This window comes from Dermochelys coriacea, chromosome 1 (assembly GCF_009764565.3).
Source record: "Dermochelys coriacea isolate rDerCor1 chromosome 1, rDerCor1.pri.v4, whole genome shotgun sequence".
Taxonomy (NCBI): Eukaryota; Metazoa; Chordata; order Testudines; family Dermochelyidae; genus Dermochelys; species Dermochelys coriacea.
Genome location: NC_050068.2, coordinates 214284277 through 214311143, shown reverse-complemented (window position 1 = coordinate 214311143; position 26867 = coordinate 214284277). Strand labels below are relative to the sequence as shown.

Sequence of the window (26867 nt, the reverse complement as noted above, 5' to 3'; positions counted from 1 at the left end):
AAGGCTCATCAGATGCCTTCTCTGACAGTGTGATCTCAGTGAGGACTTCTCTCTGAGATGGTGGGATGGGAGCTTTTACTCTTGAGCAACCCTTTGACAGCTCAGCCATCACTCACCAGGAGTGGCAGATTTGTATAATTTTTGGTAGTGCCTAGAACGGGTCCAAGTCCCCGCCTCCTCCCCAAGGCTCTGGGAGGGAGTTTGGGTGCTGGGTGCAGGCTGTGGGCTGGGGCAGGGGGTTGGGTGCAGGAGGAGGTGGGGGTGCGGGCTCTGGGAGGGAGTTTGGGTGCAGAAGGGGGTTTGGGGTGCAGGTTCTGGGAGAGAGTTTGGGTAGAGGGGTGCAGGCTCTGGGAGGGAGTTTGGGTGCTGGGTGTGGGATCTTGGCTGGGACAGGGGGTTGAGGTGAAGGAAGGGTGTGGGAGGGGGTTTGGGTGTGGGACCAGGGTGTGGGGCTGAGCCAGAGATGTGGAGTTTGGGGTGCAGTAGGAAGGCTGCCCTGGGGCCGGGGTAGGGGGCCAGAGAGAAGGACTCTCCCAGCGCTCTCACTGATGGCAGCAGCAAGCTCTGGGGGAGAGAGGAGCCCCTCCCCCAAGCCTGACACTCACCCAAGACCCCCCCCAGGCTGTTGCTCAGGAGGTCCAGCCAAGATAAGCCCCTCCCCACTGGGAGTCACCTGCCGGGGGGGGCTGCCATGCACCTCCTTCCTCCGCAGGCGCAGCAGCTGCCTTAACCCGCCCCCGGTGCCACTCCCTTGTAGCTGGCAGTGGCCAGTGAGGAAGTGCAGCGTGGAGCTGCAGGGGAAAGCCGCCCACTGCCCAGGGCAGGCAGGGACGCTCCGGGAGAGGCACGCAGGGGTGGCAGGCAGGGCCAGGGTGGCAGGCAGGGCTGAGGGAGAGACCTGGCCCAGAACATTGGTGGAGCTGGGCCCCCAGGCCCTGAATTTGCTGGAGCCTGGGCATCACGGGCCCATACAACTAGCCGCCCCTGCCACTCACCACAAAACAAGGCACATTCCTGCATCAAGTGGTATGTTAATATAGCTATTTCTGCTGCATCCCTTAACATTCAGGGTATTTAATTCTATCAGAATACACAGTGTCCACTATTCTGCAGTTGGTTATGACATAAAGCACCATGGGGTGGAATGTTTAAAAGCAATGTTACCCTTCATCTGATTGGGCCCTCAGTCAATAGAGGAGTTAGAGATGGAAAAGCCTTATTTGGTAACACCTAATCCATCCACTTTCTTATCTCTAGGGCCACTCCAAGATTGTGTCCTATAGCATATTCTTCTTTTAAAAGGTTCAAGCAATGGCACTTCCAGCACTTCCTTGGAGGGGAATGGGAGTGTGGGGCGGGGGGCAGGTAGGATGACTTCCAAAAATCCTCACAGTTAGGAAATGGTTCTTGATATCCATCTGTAATTTCCCTTCATTCATTTTCACCCAGTTTCCTCCCACTTACATGCTTTGGAACCAAGCAATCCCTTGCCACCCATGGTGTCCACCTCTTGTAAATCCTTGTAGACAGCTTTCATAGAATCGTAGAATATATGGGTTGGAAGGGACCTCAGGAGGTCATCTAATCTAATCCCCTGCTCAACGCAGGACTAAACAACTTTCAGTCCCATCCACATAGTTGCCATTGCTGCAGGTCAGAGCCTTCTCTTCACATGTATGACTAGAAAAATCAGCAAAAGGGGTGTGTCGTGGGTGACAAGATTTTTTACCACCCCCACCCTTCTCCTATGGTGGTACTGGAATGCTTCCTTGTCACAGATTTCATTCACTCAAATCTGTACAACTTCGTAACTGAGCACCACCTTGAGGCCACTCAGAATGATTGTTCCTGTTTGGTTGGTCCCCTTCAGTGCAGCCAGTCATGATGTAGAGAGGTGTTTGAGTGGTGCAGGATATACTTCTCAATTCCAAAGTGGCGAGTTGGGAGTCCCTTCTGGATCCTAGTGTTTATTTCAGAACTTCCCACCCTCCTAACTACATTCTGCATTAAAAAAAATTAGAGGAACCCCTCCCAACACACACTCCATTCTGATTTCCAGAGGGGTCAGCCCCTTGTTTCCCCAAAGAGAATCCACTCCTTCCCAGTACACACAGGCATGCTTCAGAGCACAGTGTAGTCCCTGGCGAGACTCCTCAAATCAACCCCAGCCACATCAGCATATAGTTCAGGCACCACCAGCTCAGGCACCTGGAGCACCACTTGGTCACTGCTGGTCTTCGCTGCCGTTTGCAGGCGCTTGATCAGCTCTGTGGGTGGCGGCCGGTCTGTAGCATTCCACCGCCAGCAGGACTTCATGATACCATACCTGTAAAACAGAGGAGTGGTGAGAAGCCAGGAATGAGGAACAAGGACAAATTTATGCTACAAAGGAATCCCCACCCCTCACTAAAAACTCTGGAGACCATACCTTGATCTCACCTACATAAACATAGCATAAGCTAGCATAAGGGACCTTTGAAATCGCACACTTGCTAGTATTAGAATTCACCTATGAGAATAGAATGAGGGAGGAGGGGTCATGTTCATTAAGTCATACCACTTCCTTCCTTATTGAGAGAGCTACCAGGACTCCTTGTTGAATGTCCAGGGGCTCTTTTGTCCAGGACTGATGTCAGCATAGGAGGTACTGTCCCACTAAGATTATACATTCATTTAAGGGAGAATTCCTTTATTTCCAGGGGGAACGGACAAGTTATTATCACGGAGACTCCTGTACCATTTGGAAGACCTGATCACTGCTTTGACATTTCCTCTAATTTCTGAGAGTCAAGAAAACCAGGTTCAAATTGGGGTAGACCCAGATGGTACAACAGCACATCAGGACAGATGGGGGATCAAAGTGGCAAGAAGAAACTTCAAGCGAAGGAAAGAGTCCTTTGGGCAGTCAAAGTTTCATACAGTAGCATCCCAAAGAGATTAAAGAGATCTGTTAGAGCACATCTGGTCCATCCTCCCATATCTCTTTAGCCAATAAATAATTGCTGCCTAGTCTATTCTCCAGGCTTTTTTTGAGTCCTAGTTTTAAGTGTCCTAAGTGACTGGCCTCCTCTGTTTCCTTCCTTCCTATAGTCTCATAGCGTGTGATTTTTAAAGGTATTTAGGCACCTAACTCCCACTGAAATCTATGGGAGTTAGGCACCTACAAATCTTTTTTTAAAAATCTGTTCCATAGTCCCTCACTGTTATTTAATGTTCCTCAATATCCAGCCTCAACTTTCCCTTTACTCACTTTCATTCAGTTTAGCCCTTGCAATACTCTCTTTTACCAGTACCAAAGTAAATAACTTAGCTCCCTTATTATTTACATCCTACAAATATTCTAGTCCATTCCATCCCCCTCAGATATAAGAACATAAGAATGGCAAAACTGGATCAGACCAATGGTCCATCTAGCTCAGTATCCTGTCTTCTGATAGTGGCCAATGCCATGTGCTTCAAAAGGAGTGAACAGAACAAGGAAATTGTCAAGTGATCTACCTCCTGTCGCTCAGTCTCAGCTTCTAGCAGTCAGAGGTTTAGGAGTTGCATCTCTGACCATCTTGGCTAATAGCCATTGATGGACCTATCCTCCATGAACTTACCTAATTATTTTTTTTAACCCAGTCATACTTTTGGCCTTCACAACATCCCCTGGCAATGAGTTCCATAGTTTGACTGTGCATTGTATAAAGAAGTAGTTCACTATGTTTGTTTTAAACATGCTGCCTATTAATTTCATTGGGTGACCCCTGGTTTTTGTGTTATGTGAAGGGGTAAATAACACTTCCTTATTCACTTTCTCCACACCAGTCATGATTTTATAGACCTCTATCATATCCCCCCCTTAGTCATCTCTTTTCCAAGATGAAAAGTACCAGTCTTTTTAATCTCTTCTAATATGGAAGCTGTTCTATACCCCTAAGCATTTCTGTTGCCTTTCTTTGTACTTTTTCCAGTTCTAATATATTTTTTCTGAGAAGGGGCGACCAGAACTGCACACAAAATTCAAGGTGTGGTCATACCAAGGATATATATAGTTGAATTATGATATTTTCTGTTGTATATATCCCTTTCCTAATAGTTCCTAACCTCTCTATTCAAATCTTTCCTCCACTCCCTTAATCATTCTCAGAATTCCTCACTAGTCTGTCAACATCTTTCTGGTAGTGAAGTGCTCAGATATAGACTGAGACTGAAAAAAAGAAGAAATCCCTCAGCAAGTAGTAGCAAGGACAGTGTGTGATCTTTGAGGGTAGGTGTAAATAAGTAAGACAGTGGTGTGCAAACTGGGGGTTACCCCTCTGGGGAGGGAGGTGCAGGAGGTTCCCTGAGAGGAGCACAAAGAAACTGGGATCACATGGCTCCCATTGGACCTGCTGCCATAATATCAGGAGCAGGGAACAGAGTGGGTATTGCAAGTTAGGTGTGGAATTAATAAAATAGTCCTCCCATGCCACAAAAAACATGAATGCCCTGGCCAGCAGATGCCGCTTTCTAGCACCCAGCTCTAAAGACAGCACCAGCAACAGCAACAGCACAAAAGTAAGGGATTACTTCAGATTACAAATTATGGGGGGAGGGGAGACAAATTCCATGAATGGTAAGAGGGATGTGACTGGAAAAATTTGCAAACCGTAGCTGTAAGAGCTTCTCCATGCAGCTCTGAGCTAGGAGCAGAGTATAAGCCCCACCACTCAGATCAGGTTAGAAGAAGAGGAAGCCCCTTACATAGCTGGCTGGCAGGTGGAGGGCCTCTTCATGACCTTCCATCTCTGAAGGTGTTGTAGGATATGAGAAGGTGGCACCTCAGGAAACGGTGGAGCCCCTGGAAGAGAAAAATTAACAACAAAAGTTAAAACTATCAGAGAAAATGATTTCCAGGCTCCAGCTCCAACATGAGGCCTATACTCTTTCCTACCACAAATAAACCGGCAAGGGTGTGATGCCAACTTTCCTTTCCCCTCAAAGAAATGCTGAGTGATGAATCATGAAAGGTTAACACCTGATGGCTGGACAGGGTAATGGCACAGAGCAAAAGTAGCATCTGTAACTAGATTAGGGTGGCCAATTGTCCAGGTTTTTCCAGGATGATTCCTTTAACATCGCTGTCCCAGATTAAATGGTTCGGATTTCCCAATTTTTTGCAACTCAGAAGTGACAGCCCTAAACCACAGTGTGGAAATGTTTCAGAGTAGCAGCTGTGTTAGTCTGTATTTGCAAAAAAAAAATGTGTACTTGTGGCACCTTAGAGACTAACACATTTATTTGAGCATAAGCTTTCGTGAGCTACAGCTCACTTCATCGGATGCATTCAGTGGAAAATACAGTGGGGAAATTTATATACATAGAGAACATGAAACAATGGGTGTTACCATACACACTGTAACCAGAGTGATCACTTAAGGTGAGCTATTACCAGCAGGAGAGCAGGGTGGGGAGGGGAACCTTTTGTAGTGATAATCAAGGTGGGCCATTTCCAGCAGTTGACAAGAACGTCTCAGGAACAGTGGGGGGTGGGGGAATAAACATGGGGAAATAGTTTTACTTTGTGTAATGACCCATCCACTCCCAGTCTCTATTCAAGCCTAAGTTAATTGTATCCAGTTTGCAAATTAATTCCAATTCAGCAGTGTGGAAATGTGCAGCATAAAGGAAGGTGAGGAATAAGGGTGACACACTGTGGCAAGACACAAGAACTGCAGTCTTTTAATCACTTAAATTCTTTATTCTTTTTTGGTCTTTCCTATCTCTCTCTTCTTCCCATGTTTGTAAGGACAGAAGAAGAGAGGCACATTTTTAGATACGGCATAAATTGAATCCTTATTTGGGGAATATGAAGATAACTGCTGGAGAAGCCCCTCTAAAAATGTGCTATATATCAGAAATGGAATCTGTAGCGATGAGATAGCACAGAATTTAAAGAATGGGATATGGAACCTTTCATTTCTAGGGCAATGTTTCCAGAATAGCTAGGGGGACTAGATGGCTCAGGAAGATTGTGGAACAGGGGACAGAGCCTTTCTTTTTTAAGTTATCTGACACTAGGTGAGTAAATGCAGAAAGATATTCTCATCTGAAGGCTGTTCTGTTGTCTCTGTGAAATGAGTTGTAGAGGTCTCAGTCCAGTTCCTAGCAAACAGAGGTGACCACATGACATAAAAGACACCATGGCCATTTCCCACACACTCTTGATTCTGATGTTGCATGCAGCAGCAGTAGAATGTAGCCCATCTTTTTTCTGTAGCCATAATGCCAATGTAATTCAGACCCATAAGTCAAAATTTTCAACCTTGGGTGCCTAAGGTTAGGCTCCAGAATCCATATTTATGCTCCTAAAAGGGCATCCTGGTTTACTGAGGTAAATCCCATTGACAGGAAATCCAAAAGGAGTAGTGGATGATCTACATCTTTGAAAAAAATCAAACTGTTTATTTAAACACCTAACTGTACACATTCAGGTTTGAGACTGTTAGCCTGAGCTGTCCCTTGACACTCCCACCTTTCCCTAGGATTTTATTTTTTCTTCTTACCTAATGTGATCATCTCATACAGTAAGATTCCAAAGGACCATCTGTAAGAAAACACAGTGTCAGTTTCACTGGCAGGTCTTATTCCAATCTTTAGCCTGAAAGCAACTGAAAAAAGTAAGGTAGTAATTTAAACATATGATAACAATGAGTGTGAGCTGGGGAGGTGAGCAGAGGGAGGAACGGGCGAGCCGCCAGGTGGAGCTCCATTCTGGAAGCAAGGGTGAGCCCTACAGTGGAGTTTTGATCTGGGGATCAGAACACAATGTTGTGTGAGGAATTGAAAGTGATAGATAAGGTTTGAAAGCTAGATATAATTTCACCCCAGAACAAACCATACATGTCTGCCTTGATGCTGGGAGGTTTCATTAATAGCCGCTCTGGTGCCTGCCACTTGAGGGGCACAATCTGTGTGACACAGCTGCTGCCATAGGTGTGGGTTTCACATGCCAGACCCAGCCCACAGAGTTTGGCAGTGAAGTCAGACTGAAGCAGGACATTTCTGGCTGCCACATCCCCATGGAAAAGCTTCTTCTGCTGGAGAAACTCCTGGCAAGTTGGAAAAAGGGGAAGAGTTAGTCGTTTTTCTTTTTAACTGACTGAAAAAATCAATTAATTTATGCCCTTTGCCCCCACCAATGGTGCATGCACCACAGTGACCTGGGTCCCTGGCAGCCAGCCATGTGGTGAGTGTACCTGGCACACCTACATAATACCACGAGGAGCTTTTATCAGAGGCATATTCTCATTGGTTAGGCTAAGAAGTTCCAATACGACACAAAGACCTATCATGCTTCCGCAGCCCTTTGGCCTTTCGTGCAAAATTCTTAAGGAAACTCATTTCAGCTACCACCACTGAAAGCAGCCACCTATAGTGAATATCCATCAGCAGGGGCAACACCTAATCCACCAAAGGAGGGTGGGAAAATCCAGCAATAGAGGTCCTTGCTCCTACTGAAGGGAAAATCCACCAGTCAGGTGATACCTACTCCTATTGGATGGGAAAATCTGCCAAAGAGGACATTCTATTCCTAAAAGAGTGAAAATCACTAATTGAGAGACCTTCCTCTTCCACTGAGAGGGAACATCTGCTCTAACTAGTGAGAAGTGGGAGGGTAAATCCATCCAGTGAGGGAATCCAGTCCTGCTGAAAGGGAAAATCCAACAGTGGGGAAACCCATTGCCTCTTCTCTTTTCCCTGTTACTCTTGTGTTTGCTTCTCCCTTTCTTTGCTATAACATCTTCACTCATGAAACAGAAGGGCATTTTGGGTTTCTCTAATAATATTCTGTTCAGCATTATTATTGTATTTGTGAGATTCACAAATCTTTTTCTAGCTGGGTTAAATATTTGTATTCCAGTAGTGCCTAAAGGCCTCAACTAAGATCAGGCCCCATTGTGCAAGGCACTGTACAAACACATAGTAAGAGAAACCCCTGCCCCAAAGAGCTTACAGTCTAAATAGAAATGTATTATTATCCCCATTTTACAGACAGGTGACTGAGACACACAGAGCTTAAGTGACTTGCCTAAATTTGTGACAAAGCTTGCCATTGAACATTGATGTTTTGAGTTTTTGTCCAGTGCCTTAACCACGCTACCATCCTTCCTCCATTTTTATCTCTTCTGTTTCTTGGGAACTTCCATTTTTAAACTACAGTTTTTCTAATGAAATGTCAGTTTGTGCTACTACAGCAGGTAAACAATACAGATTCTTGAACGAAAGTAATTCCTGGCCTGTTTCAAGGATTAATAGAAACAGGCAGTAACAGTGTCTTATCAAATCTAAGAGGAACTAAAACCATTTTTGCTTCCTATTTAAATCTAGCACCCGTAATTTTTAGTGGATTCTAAATTTGAAAGAATAGAGTTCCCCCAGGTTGGACTCTGACGTTAGAGTGGGTTTCTGTCTCTTTCTTTGTCTCTCCTATCATGATAAATGAATCAAGATGCAGACTTACCAAGGCAGCTGCAACCTGCTGCCCGACTTTATATACCTGCCTCTCCGTGAAGTCATACGGGATACCATCCATGGTCATTACATCCTAGAGAAAGAGAAGCAGAAAGCACATCAAACAAATGCCATAGTAGAGAAAAAGAGGGGGAATTCTGCTTCTTTCTGATGAGATTCTGGTTTCAGCAAATGGCACCATATCCATCTAACCCTTGCATCCTTCTACAGGCATCACTCTCCTTACACGCCCCATAGCAAATTGGCATTATTGGCCCTGCTTGAGATAGTTATTCTTTATAAACATTTATAATGCTCAGGTACTGCATCAAACACAAACATGGAAGAGATAAAAAGGTGAACGGTTAGACAATTGAAGGGTAGGTGCTACGTTGGAGGAATGGATGGTTGGTGGGGTAGGTGAGTGATATAGTGGGGATAGCTTATGTGTAAGCAGCAAGGAAGGGGAAGTGTGACAGGAGGGGAATGACTAGGTAGAAATATACATACATAAAGAAGCAAGAGTTGTATTGTGAATGGATGGATGGTTAGAGAAGCCTATGGATGGATGGATTAAAAGAACCACACAGGATAAAGATATCTTCTTAAATAGATGTATGTAAGAGACATGGACAGAAGTGGAGGATAGACATGATAACTGGTCTGGCATTCACTTCCTCAGACTCACCCTGCGGCAGGTCCACAAGAAATTCAGGAGGTCCCCATGGGACACATCCTCCAGGATCATATAAAGAGGCAGCTGGACTACACAACATCCTATCAGTTCAACCATGTTATCATGATGACCAAGGGACTGATGGAACTTAATCCTTCCCAGGAAATTCTTCACCTCACTGGGTCCAGCAGTGTCTGAAAGTACCAGAGAAAAAGACAGTATCACCACAGGGAGGCAAAGAAGAGAAAAGATCCTATTCAATATTCTCAACACAGATTCAAAGAATGATAGGACTGGATGGGACCTCAAGAGGTCATCTAGTCCAGTCCCCTGCACTCATGGCAGGACTAAGCATTATTTAGACCATGCAATACAACCTCCTTTAACATGCATATATACTGCTTGTGACTAAACCCTGCTAAGACCAAAGTTTAACCATGACTAGCTGACATAATGATTAACACTACTTGTGCTTGCCTACAGTGAATGCAAAATCATGGTCAGCATCTTGTCAACTCACACCTTTACAGGCATATTCAAATATGATCAAATTCTATAGTGAAGTCAAGGCCATAGAGAGAGATTGAGAGGGTACACAGAGAGAGAGGAATCACTGGGGGGATGCACATAGGAAAGTAGGGTAGCTCACAGCAGAGAAAGGGGCAGCCCCTTGTGCAACTGCTAAGAAAAAAAACGGACTCAGAGCTAGAGAATGGGGAATTTCTAGTGGATTCACACAAGTGGAAGTGTGTACAATGGAGTACTCCTGCCACCTCTGTTACCCTGTAAGGCTTTCAGGATGACTGTCTTAGTCTTCCCAGGGTTCCCAGTCTCCAATTCTGCTCTGTAGATTCCCCCAAAACTGCCATTGTGTATCAGCTTCGAGGACCCTGGTATGAGTCTGTCTCGTGGTATTTCTAGCTCCTTCAGAGTCAAGGCTGCAGATCTTAGTAGACTCTCCACAGTTGTCTCACTCAGCTGGATGCAGGTATTCTCTGACTCACTGTGTTCCTTCTGGTTCTTGTCCTTTGCTGGCAATGGGGCAACAGCTGTTGCAAAAATAAAAGCCAAATGATATATAAGTGTTTGGGGGATGAATTTTCCTCTTTTACATTTTGTCACTGGCCATGAACTGTTCCCTTTGGCTCATGCTCTATTATGATTTTCAGAATCATGGCTGGGGAAGTGTTATTTGGTCTCAGCTAGGCCAGCCCACAAGGAGACAGAGGACTTTGCTTCCCCAGGACTCCCACCAACTTGGCTGAGAGGCTGGAGAAACTGAGACCTGAAATTTATGGTGTATGTAACTTCAAAACCCTTGTTTTCTGGATACTCTATCTTTACACGTCTAAGAACTCTGCCTGTGTGTAGATACAGCAGCCATTTTGTTCTCAGAATTGCTGTAGATTGTTACAGAGTCCTTAGAGTGTCCTGAGAGACCTTACTTTCATTCTTTCTTAATTCCCTTAATATATACCAATTAATAAATACCAATTCACTTTAGACTGGAAGTGCTTGTTCTGCTCTTTGTGCATGGATATAAAACAAGCTCAAATCTGGGTGTCTTGCTTTAGCCACTTTGCAAACCCCAATTCTGTAGCGTTGCCAGCCACAACTGAGTGGGCTCCTGGGAATTGGCCACTATAACCGGGAATCAAATTTGTGATACCCACACAGAATATGCCAGCCAATTTAGCCTCATAGTGTTCCTAGCCATAGGACACCATGACTGGAAACTGAACCTGGATCCACTGCAGTGCAGAGTATTAACCTCCAGATGACACTGTGGTCAGCCTACACTGGCCCTGAAGGAATTGAGGCTAAAGCTTGAAACCATGTCCCCTGCATGACAGGTTTCAAGTGATTTTACCACTACATCATCTAACTCTACCCTCAGCAGGGTGAGATGACACAATGCTCTACGTACCTGAGTCTCCTCTATGCTACAACCTCCACCCTGGCTACCATTGGTGGAGCTGTACTTGTGGTGAACTAGAGGTCCCAATTTTCCTAATGTAGACAAGACCATTGAGTTCCAAGCTCAGGCTCTTCAGTTCTCATAGTCTCTGACAGCCCTGGGGGTGGGAATGAGAGACTTGCCATTGAACCCAGCTCTCTCCTCTTTGTTACCTTGGCATCTGGGCAGTTGCTGTTGCTTCGACCTCCAGCTTCGATAGCGGAGCCAAAGGATCACACCTAACAGGATGACAAAGACACCCACTAGGAAGACGGGGATGATGATCACTTCAGTCTGGTACTCACGCACAACTGTCAATGGGAAGAGAAAACGGGAAACAAGGAGTAACCGTTATTGCTCAGTGAAATCACTGTGTGTACAACACTCCCACACTGAACAGAGTCTGTACAACACCATAACAATAGTCCATTCTAGTAATTTTCAACATGAAGGAGCTATCTATCCATGCTGTGCTCATTGCAGTAGTATCTAAGCACCTCATCAACTGCTAGCCTGGTTTCCAGAGGGGCTGACTATTGAGACTCCCACTGAAGTCAATGGGAGTTCTTCACCTTTGAATATCAGGCCACTTCTTTAGGTGCCTTGTGGTGGATGGGATCTCCTGGAGTCCCCCACAGACCACGGTTTGGGTTGCTTCCTTTCTCTGACACTCACAGATTCCTACCCCTGCTTGGGGTAGACAAGAGTCTCTCTCAAAAAATAACAACACACACACACCTTTCCCCCTCCCCGGGGGCAGCAGAGACCAAAATAAAGAAAAGGGAAATACAAGGCGTTCAGTCTCATGGGCAAATCTTGGTCCAAGTTCATCTATAGGCATTTTATTGTCATGATCATGGGTAGAATCCTTCCCTAGACCCTGCCCCCCTCCAGTTTTTTGGGAAACATCCACTCTGTACTTGGTCCAGGCAATCCCAGGATCAATGAGTGCCTTCCCCTTCACTAATCTGTTCCTGTAATCAGCTGTCTCTGAGGCACAATAATCTTCCCCAGTTACCAACCCTTGGACAGGTGTTCCCTTCTTAAGCTTCCTCCTCCAGGCACAGAAAGTCTTGCAGATGTGTGGACGAACCCAGAAGAGTTTATTATCTTCTTCCTCAACAGGGATGCGTGAATGCATGACACCCACCGCTCCACCACATACTTGTATATAAATTTGTTAGTCTCTAAGGTGCCACAAGTACTCCTTTTCTTTTTGCGAATACAGACTAACATGGCTGCTACTCTGATTATGCTCTAATAAATTTGTTAGTCTCTAAGGTGCCACAAGTACTCCTTTTCTTTTTGTGAATACAGACTAACATGGCTGCTACTCTGATACTTGTATATGAAAGTGTTAGCCAGTGCATTTAGGGATCACTCACCAATGAAATGCAGCTAGCTCTGGGATGGAGCCCGGGCAGCCATTCTATGTCAACAATGCTGCAGAACAGTGTAATTGAGGTGAATAACTTCTCCCATTAAAACACTGGGGGGGGGGGGTATTAGGGAGGAAGAGTAAATTAACTGGTTTGGAATTTGGCCAGAATGCTGGGGTTAACATCCTTACTCTCTTGGGTTACAATACTCTGGGATGCTGCCATTCTCATATAAAATGATAAGTACCTTCAACTCCCCATGAAATTAATAGGGGCTGATGGTGCTTGGCACCTATCGCTATCGGTCCCTTGAAAAATACCATGCAATCTTTAAAGACCATATGTGGTCAAGACCTCATCTCTATGGCTCAACCAAAATATGATTTCCCCTAACCTCCTGCAGGGGCATTGATTTCAGTAGTGATTCACAAAAAAGAGACTCTCCTAATAGTCACAAATAGCATTTCTTGCAGCATCTGGATTTCCTTTGGTGATCTGCCAGAACAGATAAGGCTGCCAAGCCTGCAGCTGCAGGGCATCCCAGTGAGAATGCTTTTGTGTTGTTTATTGCTTATACTCTAGTGCAGGGACGGCCAACCTGAGTCTGAAAAGGAGCCAGAATTTAACAATATACATTGCCAAAGAGCCACAGTAATATGTCAGCGACCCCCCATCAGCTCCCCCCCCCCACTCCCAGCACCTACCAGCCATCGGCAGCCCCACTAATCAGTGCCTCCCCCTCTTTCCCCACACCTCCCGATCAGCTATTTCGTGGTGTGCAGGAGGCTCTTGGGGATGGGGGAGGAACAAGGTCAAGGCAGGCTCGGGGAGGGGGCGGGAAGGGTGGAGTGGGGGCAGGGCCTATGGCAGAGCCAGGGGTTGAGCAGTGAGCACCCTCTGGCCCATTGGAAAGTTGACACCTGTAGCTCCAGCCCCAAAGCCAGTGCCTATACAAGGAGCTGCATATTAACTTCTGAAGAGCCACATGTGGCTCCGGAGCCACAGGTTGGCCATCCCTGCTATAGTGCTACTGGTGTGAGTGCAACACTGATTTGGGCTGACTCAGAGCTCTGTGATGATAATAATTTGACCCTCAGGTGGAATTAGTATACCTTCGTCTGAACCCTGATCAGGGTGTTACATCGCTCCTCCTGTTTAACAGGAAATCTTCATCCATCATTCCCCTATTCTTTCCACCCAGCCATACACACCAGTGCTGGAAACATATTCTTTGTTCTCCACCCTGAGTGAAAAAACCAATACACTCAGCTGGAAAGGCAAAACAGATGGGGTCAGGTGTGAAGAAGAGGTCATACATTGGGATTTACTGCAGGGGAGGCCCAATCAAATCACTCTTTGGAGGTGAGGATGGCTCACAGTTGACTGAGCAGGTCCTGCTGCTCAGCTTATGAAATCTGGACACACAAAAGTAAAAGGCAAGGAGACAGTAGCCTTGAATCTTACCACATAACTTGTCACTGTTGTTGCATTCCAGTAGCACGCGTCTGAGTCTCCTTACGTCCCCTGCCATGATCAGTTTGGTGTGAGCATGTCCTTCATCTCTGGAATTTCCACTGCACAGATATGAAGCATTACCATAAATACAGTGGCAGGACCAGATGGTTGCTGGGAAAGTGGGTGAGAAGCTATGCTATTCACCCTCTTTGTCATTGGTTCTAATCCAGCCTCAGATTAGTGGGATGACGTGAATCAGAGACTTGGAGAGCTATAGGCACTTAGGTGTTAATGGTCTAATATGGCATAGTCAGAATCAATTTCTGGTGATGGCATCTCAGTACAGGAGCAGAGGCTAGGTTTGTTGTGCAGTACCATGTGGGAGAGTCAGATACCTCTCACTCCTCAGGAAGACACAAGTTAAAAGACATTAGTTTACTTATATTTTAAATTATCTGTGTAAATCACATTTCAGATGCAAGAATAACTCAGTTTTTTATCTCCAGGCCTATAAAACATCAGGCACATATGCATAAGACACCACATCACACCATTCTACCTGGCATTCCTGACCGAGTGCTTTCACTATGTTCTTGCATCATGAACATACACTAAGAAACAGCAGTTTTTTGATTAAGGTCTCCAGTACTGATTCCATATTACAGACATAATCAGATCTGTAAGGAAACTTCATACATATGATTCATTACACCTGTAATTCTCTCTGATGTTCTTTACACCTGACATTCTGCTCAACATGGAAATATGCACCTTTATACCTGTAATTATGTATAGTGACCCTTTATCAGTGGAAATCTCTATAACTACCATTTGTGCACCTTTGCATACATAGGACTAGATTCACCAATACACACTAGTTGCTTTGTGCTACTCTGGCATTGCAAAGCAGCTGTAAACCTTCTTTAACCATCCAATTAATATGGATTTACATCAGTTTTGCATTACTTGAGATGCATAAAGCAGCCAGAAGGTACTGGTGAGTCTGGTCCATAATGCTGTGCAGTATCTAGGTGTGGCCATAACAGCTGCAATTCTGTACAATATGCAGGGGTACAGTTTCATACCAATAATTCTGTTCATCATAGTTGTTTGACTGTACATCCCACACTTTTCAAATATTTACAAATATTTGAACCATCAGATAACATATGACAGCACACCTATAACTTCACAATATCATCTGTGCAACACGGCATTTTCTACTGTGCAACTCTGTTTTTTTCTACTATACATATTTTACATTCTATCTGTCTTTAAATTGTCTCACCTGAACTCCAATGACAGGGTGATAGTATATACACTTGTGAAATACAGGCAGGTGACTATTTACCATGTCAGTAATGCTTACTCAGTGACAAACTTGCATCAGCTCCAATGCTAATATTAGTAAACATTTCCAGGTATATGTCAGCTTATTGGTAAAACTGTAAAACATACAGGTATATGTGTCATTTGGCATAGAATGTTATGAGCCTTGCAAGATAACATAGCTGTAATTCCTACATATAGAGTGGGGTGAAAAATGAAAAATGTTTCTATTGTAAATAATGGGTCCTTTTCATTATTTATTGATTGAGACATCAACTGATCAAGATCAAATTTGGTTTACTAATCAAAGACTACAAAAAACAATGAGGAGTCTGGTGGCACCTTAAAGACTAACAGATTTATTTGGGCATAAGCTTTTGTGGGTAAAAACCACTTCTTCAGATGCATGGAATGAAAATTACAGATACAGGCATAAATATATTGGCACATGAAGAGAAGGGAGTTACCTTACAAATGGAGAAACAGTGATGACAAGGCCAATTCAGTCTTTAAGGTTCTACCGGACTCCTTGTTGTTTTTGTGGATAGAGACTAACACAGCTACCCCTCTGATACTAATCAAAGACTACACAGCTAAGATCAAACAGCACAAGGTTAATTTACCAATTCTGCAATATCAGACCTGCCCACCCACACTGGTATGCATTACAGAAGTTTCAATAGACTTTTATAGACAGGATATTTATCCCACATTACAATTTGTGGCAAGTGACGTGACTGGTACCATTCAATCATTGACAAAGGTCAATTTTGTTGCCAATGGCTTATATATTACATTTGCTCTAAATTTCCAGCATAACAAAGTATCACAACAGTGTAACCTTTTAACTGCAGAGTTTAGTGTGGGTTTAAAACAAGAGTTTTAACCAATTAAACATTAATGTCACCTTTATAACTAATATTCCCTATGCACCTGTAAGACATGCTATGTTTTCCATATACGCCTTTCTTGTGTTTCAGTTATAATCAGAATTAAACATAAAGGTGTTTTTTTGCAAAGCACAGCTAATCATAAAGTATAAAAAATGTAAACAGCAGGAAAAAAATAGATTATACCTTAAGATATATTTTCTGTTCTATAAGCAATATGAAATCTGCTTGCTAATAACTCTTTATTGTCTCTCTTAACCTGACTGTGCAAAGCTTCCTGGGGAATTTTTCTTGACACTTCTTTAGCATAGTCATGAGAAATGCTTAGGTTTTAGGCCAACATGACAACCCTATTCTGTTCAATTCTAATTTAAGTTCAATTTGACCATATTCACGTCCCATCCATTCTTATTTGCTTACTGCAAATATTTGTGCAAGCATTTGTTTGCACCAATATTCAGGGGAAACTCATGACCATGCAAATGTTTTTATAGGAATATATGTTTTTATAGGAATAAACTCCTGGGAAAATGCATATGTGTATTGGAAGGGCTCCTGTTGCCATCCTACATCTTTCTTTCTTTCTTTCTTTCTTTCTTTCTTTCTTTCTTTCTTTCTTTCTTTCTTTCTTTCTTTCTTTCTTTCAGATTGAAGATACAAGGAGGGAGAGAGAGAGAGAGAGAGAGAGAGAGAAAATGACTGTAGTGAATTAGAAAATGGAGACCAGTAATTTGATCAGTGCTCTTGGAGTAGGCCACAACACAGCTGTGGGATAGTATTCATGAAAACCTTGATCACAGCCCTGCCACTGATGCAATTTTAGTCAAATAAGAAATACAAAAATGTGTGCTCACCCCCTCCCTTTGCAGCTAGACCTAGTCACTCACACATGAGACCAGAGTCTCAACTGGTGCAAACTGGCATAGTTCCAATGGAGTTGCACTGATTTAGACCAGCTGAGGATCTGGCCCATTATATCTAAATTGTTTGAGAGAGTTACTGTGGTGAATGGTGGTAGCTGACAGAAAAGTGAGTAAATTCATTCACTGTACTTGTATTGGACCAGTGGGACATTGTTCACAAAACTCGTGCCCAGAAGCCTGGCCCTGAGAACCCACTAAGACATTTCATACAGATCATTACATAGCTGCTAAGGCCTTGATCCTGCAAGTTCTTGCATGATTTAGAGCTGACTGTGCAAGGCTGCTGCATTTCAACACAATTGTTAGTGTTGCGCTGTGTCCTTACAGACACAAATAAGGTTTATAGCCTTTGGTGGTACAGAAAACACTCAACAGAGCTGACTTTAGGATACAATTACAGGTGGGTGTTTGACATGTGCATAGAAAAAAAGATGGGAAGAAACAAAGTGGGATAAAGCTAGGGCCTGCAATGTGCTGGATGATCATGATGGTCCCTTCTGGCCTCAAGTCTATGAATCTACAAGCAGCAGTTTGGGAATTCCTAGCTGGAGCTGTATTTCATTTTTTAATTTTCTTCCTGCTCAGTGCAACACCAGATTCACCTGTTTTCAGGGAGTGGCTCTGAAGTAAGCAAATCATTGAAACCAGAGTCAACCAGAAGGACGATTGTACTGAAAAGTCAATAAGATCATCCCAAACCTTTCAGCCCTACCTTGTAAGCAAGCAAACTAAGTAAACCCACCTCAGGTATTATACACGCACACTGTCATGGACAAATACATGGACACAGTCACTAATAGGTACAATCTTAGGCACTTGGATTCCCAGTTACACACAAGCACTCACACAAATAAATACATGCATTTGGTCCCCGATTCAGACACACATGCAGATCCACACAAAAAAATGCACATTCATACTTATACACATATGCACACCCAGAGACATGTGTGCGCGCACAGACTTGTATCTACGCACAGATATGCTTGTATGGTTACAAAGGTGCTCAGAGCCAAACAAATTCACACCAGCATCTAGACACAAAGGCTGTATCTACATCATCCCTTTCTCTGAAAAAAATCCCAATGTTGCTAATACTGGTGCACTCTATCAGCAATAGCTGTGGCGGGAGCATTAATACAGGAAGTTGTCTATCCATGATCAGGGCAGGTCTACGCAAGCTGGTGATAAAATAGCTGGCAGCAACCAGCACCTTATTTGCACTGGCACTCACACTGTTACTCCTTTTGGTGGAACTGCACTGCTGTGCACAAGCCCATTCACATAACAGCTCCTCCAGCAAAACTGAACCAAATGGGGACAAAATCCAGAACACCATTCCATTTAAAACAAAATTATAATAATCTTCTGAAATATTTTTCAGTGTTATTTTCAATATAAAGCACAAATTGATTCTAGTAACACTTGGCACTTTACATGGGCCACTCTTCTGATCTTCAATATAGCAATTCTTGTGTGCTAGGATCCCAGCTTTGAAGCGTAGAACGAATATTAACTGATTGATCACAAAGCCCCTGTGTGGTAGATAAATATTATTATCCCCCTTTTAGAGCCTTGAGAACAGAGAAGGGTTATATGGAATTTAACATTTCCCAATTCCCAGTTCCATTCTAAATACACTCTTTGCTAATTAATTGTGTAACAAGCATGAAACTGTATCCAGAGGCATGAAGTGTTCAACTTACATGGTGTTTAAAAAGAGTTTAAGTAAATGAATCCCTGAGGGGACTGGCTGGCTTAGCACATTTGCTACCAGGCTATAGACACTCACACTTTTCGGTAGGCAAAGTGAACCCAGCTCAGTTCAGTTCAGTATTGACTGAAAGTTGTTATCATCGGATAGTTTTTGGGTGGTTTGTATGAAATGCATTGGTAGCTCTTAGTCCAATTCCTCTTATTTCAGGTGTTCACATCACAAATACATGGTTACAACACAAACTAATCGGCTTCCTGCTGACTGTCTCAGCAGAGATCAAACATGAAACACACTCTTAAGACTAACCTACCTTCTGTCTTAAAAATGGTCCCTCCAAGGTCAGGGTTAAGGCACATTAGTGGAGGCACAATGAGGAACCTTGCATTGCCACTGCCTATGCCATACCTCTTCTGTGAATAAATACAGCACTTCAGTCTACAGGGTTGCCACCTTGCACCAGAACCATGTTCTCACAAATGTTTCAAAAGACAAATTAAATAAAAGACACCTTCTCTCTAATAACAATACAGGGGTATTTCTTGAACTACAATATTATTCTAGACAGTATGTGTAGACATACAAATGTGAATCTATATAGAGATTTACAAATATGTAACAGAGAGAAAGTCAGAACTAGAGTGATCGCCCTTAAAAACACTCTTAATTCCATGGAAACTCCCTGATTCTCTGGGTACCAGTGCTACTTACTAGCCCTTTCCTCAAAAGCAGAGACTAGAATGAATTCATATCTCCTGTTCCTTGCTCAGTAAGAAAGATAGATAGATACATAGATATTAAGGTCAGAAGGGACCATTATGATCATCTAGTCTGACCTCCTGCACAATGCAGGCCACAGAATCTCACCCACTCACTCCTGCGATAAACCTCTCACCTATGTCTGAGCTTATTGAAGTCCTCAAATCATGGTTTAAAGACTTCAAGGAGCAGAGAATCTTCCAGCAAGTGACCTGTGCTCCATGTTACAGAGGAAGGCGAAAAACCTCCAGGGCCTCTTCCAATCTGCCCTGGAGGAAAATTCCCTCCCGACCCCAAATATGGCGATCAGCTGAACCCTGAGCATATGGGCAAGATTCACCAGCCGGATACCCAGGAAAAAATTCTCTGCAGTAACTCAGATACCACCCCATCTAACATCCCATCACAGGCCATTGGGCCTATTTACCATGAATATTTAAGATGAGTGCTGACACTTTTGAAATGTAGCTCTGAGGTCCTTGAGTCGGATGCAGCAAGGCAGCAAAGGATATTTTGGCAATATCTGAGAACAGTGATAGATAAAAACAAGTGAAGGGGGTTTTTCAACAATCTATTTTATTATATACAAACAAGCATTCAACTTCAATCCTGTATAGCAAATTCACACAAGCATAGGTAACAGAGATAATATTTTACAGTTCATACAGTGAGTCTCACTGAGCTTTTCCCATCAGTGTAGGTACTCCACCTCCCGGAGGGGAGGTAGCAATGTTGATGGGAGAAGCCAGGATTTTAGTTGGGATAACTGCATCGCTTAGGGGTGGGTATTTACCATGCTCATGAATGACATAGCTATGTTGACATAAGTTGGTAATGTAGACCAAGTCTGGGATTCCAGACTACCTTGTCTCTGTTATATGAAGAGATGTAATACCCTAGGTACAGATGTGAGGGAGCTGGAGAATAAGGGGCAGTCCCCATTTGTAATATTGCTCTGTGATTAAGTATTGCCCTGGCAACTAGTGCAGTCGCTGGTAAATTGTTGGGTCAGCTGTTCTGACATCTCTTCTTGAACCTTTTTGTACACAATGAAAACTTCACTTTGGAGCTGTCTGTCCTCCATTCTCATTTCCATCTCCTTTCAGAAGTAGTCTTGCTTCAGTTCCTTGCCCTCCTGCCTGGGCCTGTCCTATTTGTCAGAGGTGGCTCTTGTTTTCTTCTCTTCAGCTTGAAACATTTGGTCTGAGTCTCTATTCATGTGTCTGTGCATATCCACAAATAGGTCTTTTCATATTCCTAGACCTGAGGTTTCTTATCCATTCCACTACCGTGAATCCCATCCACTTGCCCTCACACCTGCTCTGGGACAACCATAGTAGACAATGTATTAAAAAGTAAGCAATGATAGTTAATTACCAGAGCAACAGCCCATCTTCCCTGAGAATGCAAGTAAGAAAAGTGACACTTCAGTTCAGTTTCAAATTTCAGTGCCTTCTGGGGAGCAATGAGGAAAGGAGCAATGGTCTCAAGTTGCAGTGGGGGTGGTTTAGGTTGGATATTAGGAAAACTATTTCACTAGGAAGGTGGTGAAGCACTGGAATAGGTTACCTAGGGAAGTGGTGGAATCTCCATCCTTAGAGGTTTTTAAGATCTGACTTGACAAAGGCCTGGCTGGGATGATTTAGTTGGGGTTGGTCCTGCTTTGAGCTCATGAGGTCTCTTCCAACCCTAATCTTCTATGATTCTATGATTCTTACAAAGCACTTTCTCATTGAACTAGCAATGGTAAGAATATATAATTAGAATTCATACCTAATACTCCTCATAATAAATGAATTAGTGGTGATAGCTTATTATGAAAATAGGAGCAAAACAATTGTTTGGAAGGGAAGAGGAGTTGTGGAGGTCAGTGTAAATAGATGTTTTAAAGGTTATATTTTGTAGGTGAACAGAGACCTCAGAAAAACTCTGTGTTGAGGGTCCAAGAAAAAGAAAAAATAGATGTTTTCGAGAGAAAGAGGGGAAATGATGCTAGGCTTGCACCAGAGACATTTGTACAGATGATGCTGGAGAAAAAAGTCTGTGAATGAAGAGGCTGTTGTAGGTTCTGTGATGGTACAAGGAATTATGCATGACCCCTAAATTTCACAGCCAGGTTTGAACATTTACTTTATGAACAATTTTCAAATACTAAGGACTTGTTAAGCCATCCAGATGGTCTTTAATTATTAGATAGTCACACAGACCTGGTTAAAGCTGATGGGTGTGCTAAGCACTTTTTCTTCAGGCTAAATGGAAGGAACCATTCAGCACCTTTTATGCAGTGACAACAATAGAAGCCACCATCCAAGGGACTGTGTCACAAGGAAAGCCTGGAGCAACACTCAACTCAAGGAGAGTTAGGCCATATCTACTTATGTTGGTATAACTTATGTCACTCAGCAGTGTGAGAAAAATACCCTCCTGAGGACAAAAGTTACACAGATATAAGCGCCAGTATGTACAGTGCTATGTTGGCGAGAGAGCTTCTCCTGCAAACATAGCTACTGCCACTTGTTGGGGGTGGTGTAATTATGTCCACAAGAGAGCTCTCTCCCATCAGCATAGAGCAGCTACACAAGAGGTCTTACAGCTGCGCAGTTGCATCAGTACAGCTGGGCTGCTGTAAGCTCTCTAGTGTGGACAGAGCCTAAGGGGGTTTCTGTTGGGGCTGGTTGCAAACAGAGATACTAAAGGATTTTTTGGAAGAAACTGTGTATCTGAGAGTTAGGAAGCCCACAAAGCCAGAAAAGCAGTCATGAGCATAGCCCTGAAAAGGAGCAGAGCTCCTTGGGCACAGAACATGCTGGACAGGCAGGCTTGGAAACTCTGAGGGAGGAAACTGCTGGCTGTTGTTTGTTTCTGTAGTGTTCAGAAAAACATGACTTTGTGTACACACTTTGTAAATAAACAGGATTGCACCAAAAAATACATCTGACGTGTAGCATTCAAAATGGTTGCTGACAGAAACAACCCAGCAAGGCCCCACATACTGGCTAATTGTTCAGATAAAAAGGGGCAACAGACTGAAATTAATGACTAGGAAAATTTATTTTCCATTAAAAGAAACATTCATAATAACTCTTTCCCCAGCTCTTAAGCCTGCCAAACTGGCCTTCATCAGAACATATTTAATCAAAAGCTACATACCTGGTGTACAGGGCCCCTTGTCTGCTGATTCCTCCTCTTCCTTCAGAACACCCCAGCTATCATTACCACTGCCCTGTCTGGATCCTGGGACTTCACAGAGATCCTGAAAACCTGGTAATGTCCCTCTGGTACACTCAGGCTTGATCTACACTAGCAACTTATGACAGTATAAAATCCACACCACTGAGAGACGCAGCTATACCAACCAAACTCCAGGTGTAGACAGCACTAAGTTGATGGGAGGGCTTTTCCCATCAACATAGCTACTGCTTCTCAGGGAGGTGGATTACCTAGTCTGACAGGAGAAGCCCTCCTGTCGGCATAAGTAGAGTCTTCACTGAAGCACTACAACGGCGCAAGTACATCGCTGCAGCATTTTAAATGTAGACAAGCCCATAGTCCATGGAACAAGGAGTATTGTCCTCTTCATCCCTCACCTATCATTGCAAGTTGCTTCCATTCTATTACGCAGCTCCTCAAGCTGCAATGAAGGGCGAGTTCTGAGGATTCAGTCAAGCTCGTCATAAAATGGACATGCTTTCCACCCTGAACCAGACATATATGATGTAAAGCTAATGTAAATTAGACCAGAATCAGGTCCATAGGTATGTATCACACATACATAACACAGAACTTATAAACAATGTGTACAGCATTTCTCTACATTAGAGTTCTCAACTCCCTTGTTTCTGATGGACAGACCTTAATTTTGTGCAAAAATCTTCCTCTTCACCCAAAAAGTCCCCTAAAAGTCATTTCACTTAGACGGAACTGAGATGCATGTCCCCTGCACAGCTCCTTTCTTACCTCCCTCTCCCCCAACATCACCATTACCACTAGCATTTACAAAGACAGGTATTCTCAGCACAAACAGCTGAATAGCTAAAGAGCCACATCATAGAGTAGGTGACACACAAGTAAAATTTCTTTCAAAGATTTAAATATACATCATCTATTATCTTCCAGCAGTGTTTTCTTTTGCCTACCTGAGTTAACCCCCTTCTACTGACACTGTAGCCTTTTCCTGAAGCTCCAATCTGCTGCTTCTTTCCTAGGCATCTCACAAAAGTGCTGACAGCTATGTTGTGTGTTTCCCACCAGGACTAGTTCCTTCCTGGTGATTTTTGTACCCTGGACCTGCCCAACTTCCCTTCTTTGCTCCTCAAAGTCTTCTCCGCTGTCTCCCCAGGGAGATCATGTGATTGTACTTCTAACACTCTGGCTGACTGGTACACACACACTGGTAAAACGGGTCTGCCTGGCTCTTCCACATACAAATACCCCCTGCAGCTTTGACAGCAAAGGCCAGAGAGAATCCTGGGCGGGGACCTCAGAACATAGTGAGCAAGAAAGAGAAAGAAAAGCAGACAGAGAAAGATCAACAGAGGCACAGAGAAAGAATGAAAAAGAGAAACTAGGGAACAAGAAAACACCCAAAGTAACACACTTCTGTCATATTTTTTCAGAAATAATTGGTGCACAGAATAAAGAACCTGTAAAAAAAAAAATCCCAAAAGCTAAAGGCTCCAGACACCAGGAAACTTTCTCAGGCAGAACAGATCCTGAGGGACAATATGCAGAGATTTTTCCAAATATTTATTCTACTTTTTTTTCTCCCTTTGTGGGTGAATTAGTGACTCAGAGAGGGAGACAAAGACTGATAGCATTGGGTAGGCTGGCCACATAGACAGAGGCAGTGCAAGCTTTCTTCGCATATAAACCTATCACTTCACCTCAGTCCTACCCTGCAGCCCCTTTGCTATTGCAGTCCTGGGCTCACACACAGCTCTGTCAATGCCCCTCAACCCCGACCTACCGCAACTCTTCATCTCAATACAGCTATTTCAGTTCTTCACAAAGCTCTGCCAATGCATCTCATATCTGATTCTTGACTAGCAGCTCCGCCTGCTATTCAAGTCCTGTGTCACACACCCAGCTCAGTCAGAGCACCTCAATCCTGATCTGCAGCACACACTGCTATTCCAGTTACAGAAGTCACCTCAGCTGCCACTGTAAAACCTTCCATTTGAGTTTCATATTACTGCTATCAAGTTATGCGAATGGGTACAGGATTATTTCATCAGCTATTTAATAAAAATGGGTGGTGGTTATATTACAACAGGAAATTACATATCACCTGCTGTTGAGACACAGAGTCCGTTTCCCAGGCAATGACATGCTGCAGGTGGCTTTGGAGAGAGATGCATGCTGATATGATCACAATCAACCACCTGGAGCAGAATAAACCTTTTCCCTATTAACACTTTGGTGTTGTGCTTATGATTTTCTTTTGGGTAGATTTTAGTGGTGGTAAAAGATGATGGTTTGACAATGCCGGAGAATGAAGTAGTTCATTTGACCATAGAAGAGAAATAGCACAGATGGTGGTGGTGCTCCCTGCACCTCCCTCGGCCATTGTGCCTTAGCTCTTCACTATACAGCCTGCCTGTCGGAAGTAGGAAAAAGAGTTGCTGGTTCTCTGGTCCATCATTGCTTGGTCTTTCTAATGAGACTGGCAGTAAGGGCAAATTAGTGTCAGTGAAAGTGTTTTTTTGTGATGACTCTTGCCCACTGGGAACCAGTGAGGCCTTACCTGCATTGAAGATTTGCCCCAGTTACCAACATTGATATAACATCATCAGTGCAAATTCCAGGCACTATTTCTTATTAACATTGGTGCAAGGGCAGATGAGTTGAATCTGAGGGGTGTTTCTTCTGTGAAAACAGTAGGAACTCCATTGTACACCCTGTTCCCTATTGAAAGATGGTAGAAAGAGCAGATGAATCATAAGGGTCTGTTCTCTATTTAATCAGGGTGCAAGGTCTGTGAGGTAACACCTATGGTTACATTCCTCATGGAGACCATAGGGAACATGTTCAAGTTTCCTGTTTCTATTAATGGACAACCTGTTTCCCTTCTTCCAGTCTCATTTCTCCCACCTCCTGACTCTAGGCAGAATGGTGGGAGAGATAAGGGGTTCATATTCTAAGCCTGCTTTTGAGCAGCTGCTTCTGTTGTTATTGATTTCCCCTTTTAAATCTATTTCCTGTGCTCTTCCAGTCAGACTGGTTGAAGGAGATATTTGCAGAGTTCAGAGTTCAGACCTCAGGACATGGCCCCCTCCCTGTTACACTCTCTTGCCCCTCTTCTTGTTCGGTTCAAAGGACAGGAATCAGTCACTTTCAGATTTTCTCTTGTGAAAAACAAACATTTCTTCTAGGAGAAAACCCTCTCTCTCTCTCTCTTTCTCTCTCTCTCCACATCATAAAGAAAACACAGCATTGTTTAAATATTTTTGTTTAAGTAGATATTTTTAGCTTTGGTGAGAGGTAGTGGATTGACAGCCCTGCTAACTCAAGTTGTATTTTGATCTCAGAACAGCAACAGCACAAGCAGTGACAGTGGAAACTACACAGACATACACCATCCCTACCAATATGCTTATGGAGGTGGGATGATAATTCAGTCACTGTGGTCATTTCAGTCCTGGGCCTCTCTGATCAGACTGCCAACAAGAGTGCCAGTTCCTAATGGCTAACTGCCCACATCACAAATATAAACAAACAACAACCACTCTTATCCCCAAATTATTTTTAAAAGATGTGAACAACCATTAGATAGGAACAATTTAAAGTATGTAGCAGCATGGAATTGGAATGGAATCAATTCCCTGGAAATGAAACGTCTATATCCTATTCCTAAATCCCAGTGAGGTATTCATTTCCCTTGCAACCAGCCTGGAACCAGTAATTTAGAAGTGACAGGTTGCCTGGCCCTACTTCCACAGTCCAGTCTGAGGCTTGATTAAAAGAAGTGCCCTACATTTAAAAGGTTCTGCAGCTGATTCACTGATCACCCTGAGCCTCCATAACATGGGACCAGATGGAAGGCGGTATCCTAAAGGTGAAAGGTTCTACACCCATTCCATGATTTCCATGAGCCAGCTTTTCCTTCGTGAACTGAGTCAGAATTAGAATAGATGACCTAAAAGTGAAAGACTCAATCTCTCACTCCCACAATTCCCCTGAGCCATTGTCCTCCTTCATGCAATCTACCTATGTTCACAGTAAACCTTCATCAGGGTTGAAGATAACAGTACAGTATCTTTAACATATAGATTTTTCTTGAAAACGTTGATGTTGCCATTGTTTCCACT

At 43.5% G+C, this 26867-nt stretch overlaps 1 protein-coding gene across 1 annotated transcript; it reads right to left on the bottom strand.

Annotated features, from left to right (window-relative positions):
* Nucleotides 1–519: 519 nt before the first annotated feature.
* On the bottom strand, nucleotides 520–25460 carry STYK1 (serine/threonine/tyrosine kinase 1). The gene is made up of 10 exons (XM_043513715.1): nucleotides 23697–25460; nucleotides 13955–14064; nucleotides 11285–11422; nucleotides 9937–10203; nucleotides 9167–9348; nucleotides 8489–8572; nucleotides 6868–7076; nucleotides 6531–6571; nucleotides 4729–4825; nucleotides 520–2326 (listed from the first exon to the last, which is right to left on the bottom strand). Exons 2-10 carry the CDS (start codon nucleotides 14019–14021, stop codon nucleotides 2122–2124), a joined length of 1290 nt encoding a protein of 429 aa, XP_043369650.1. The 5' UTR covers nucleotides 14022–14064; nucleotides 23697–25460; the 3' UTR covers nucleotides 520–2121.
* Nucleotides 25461–26867: the final 1407 nt, after the last annotated feature.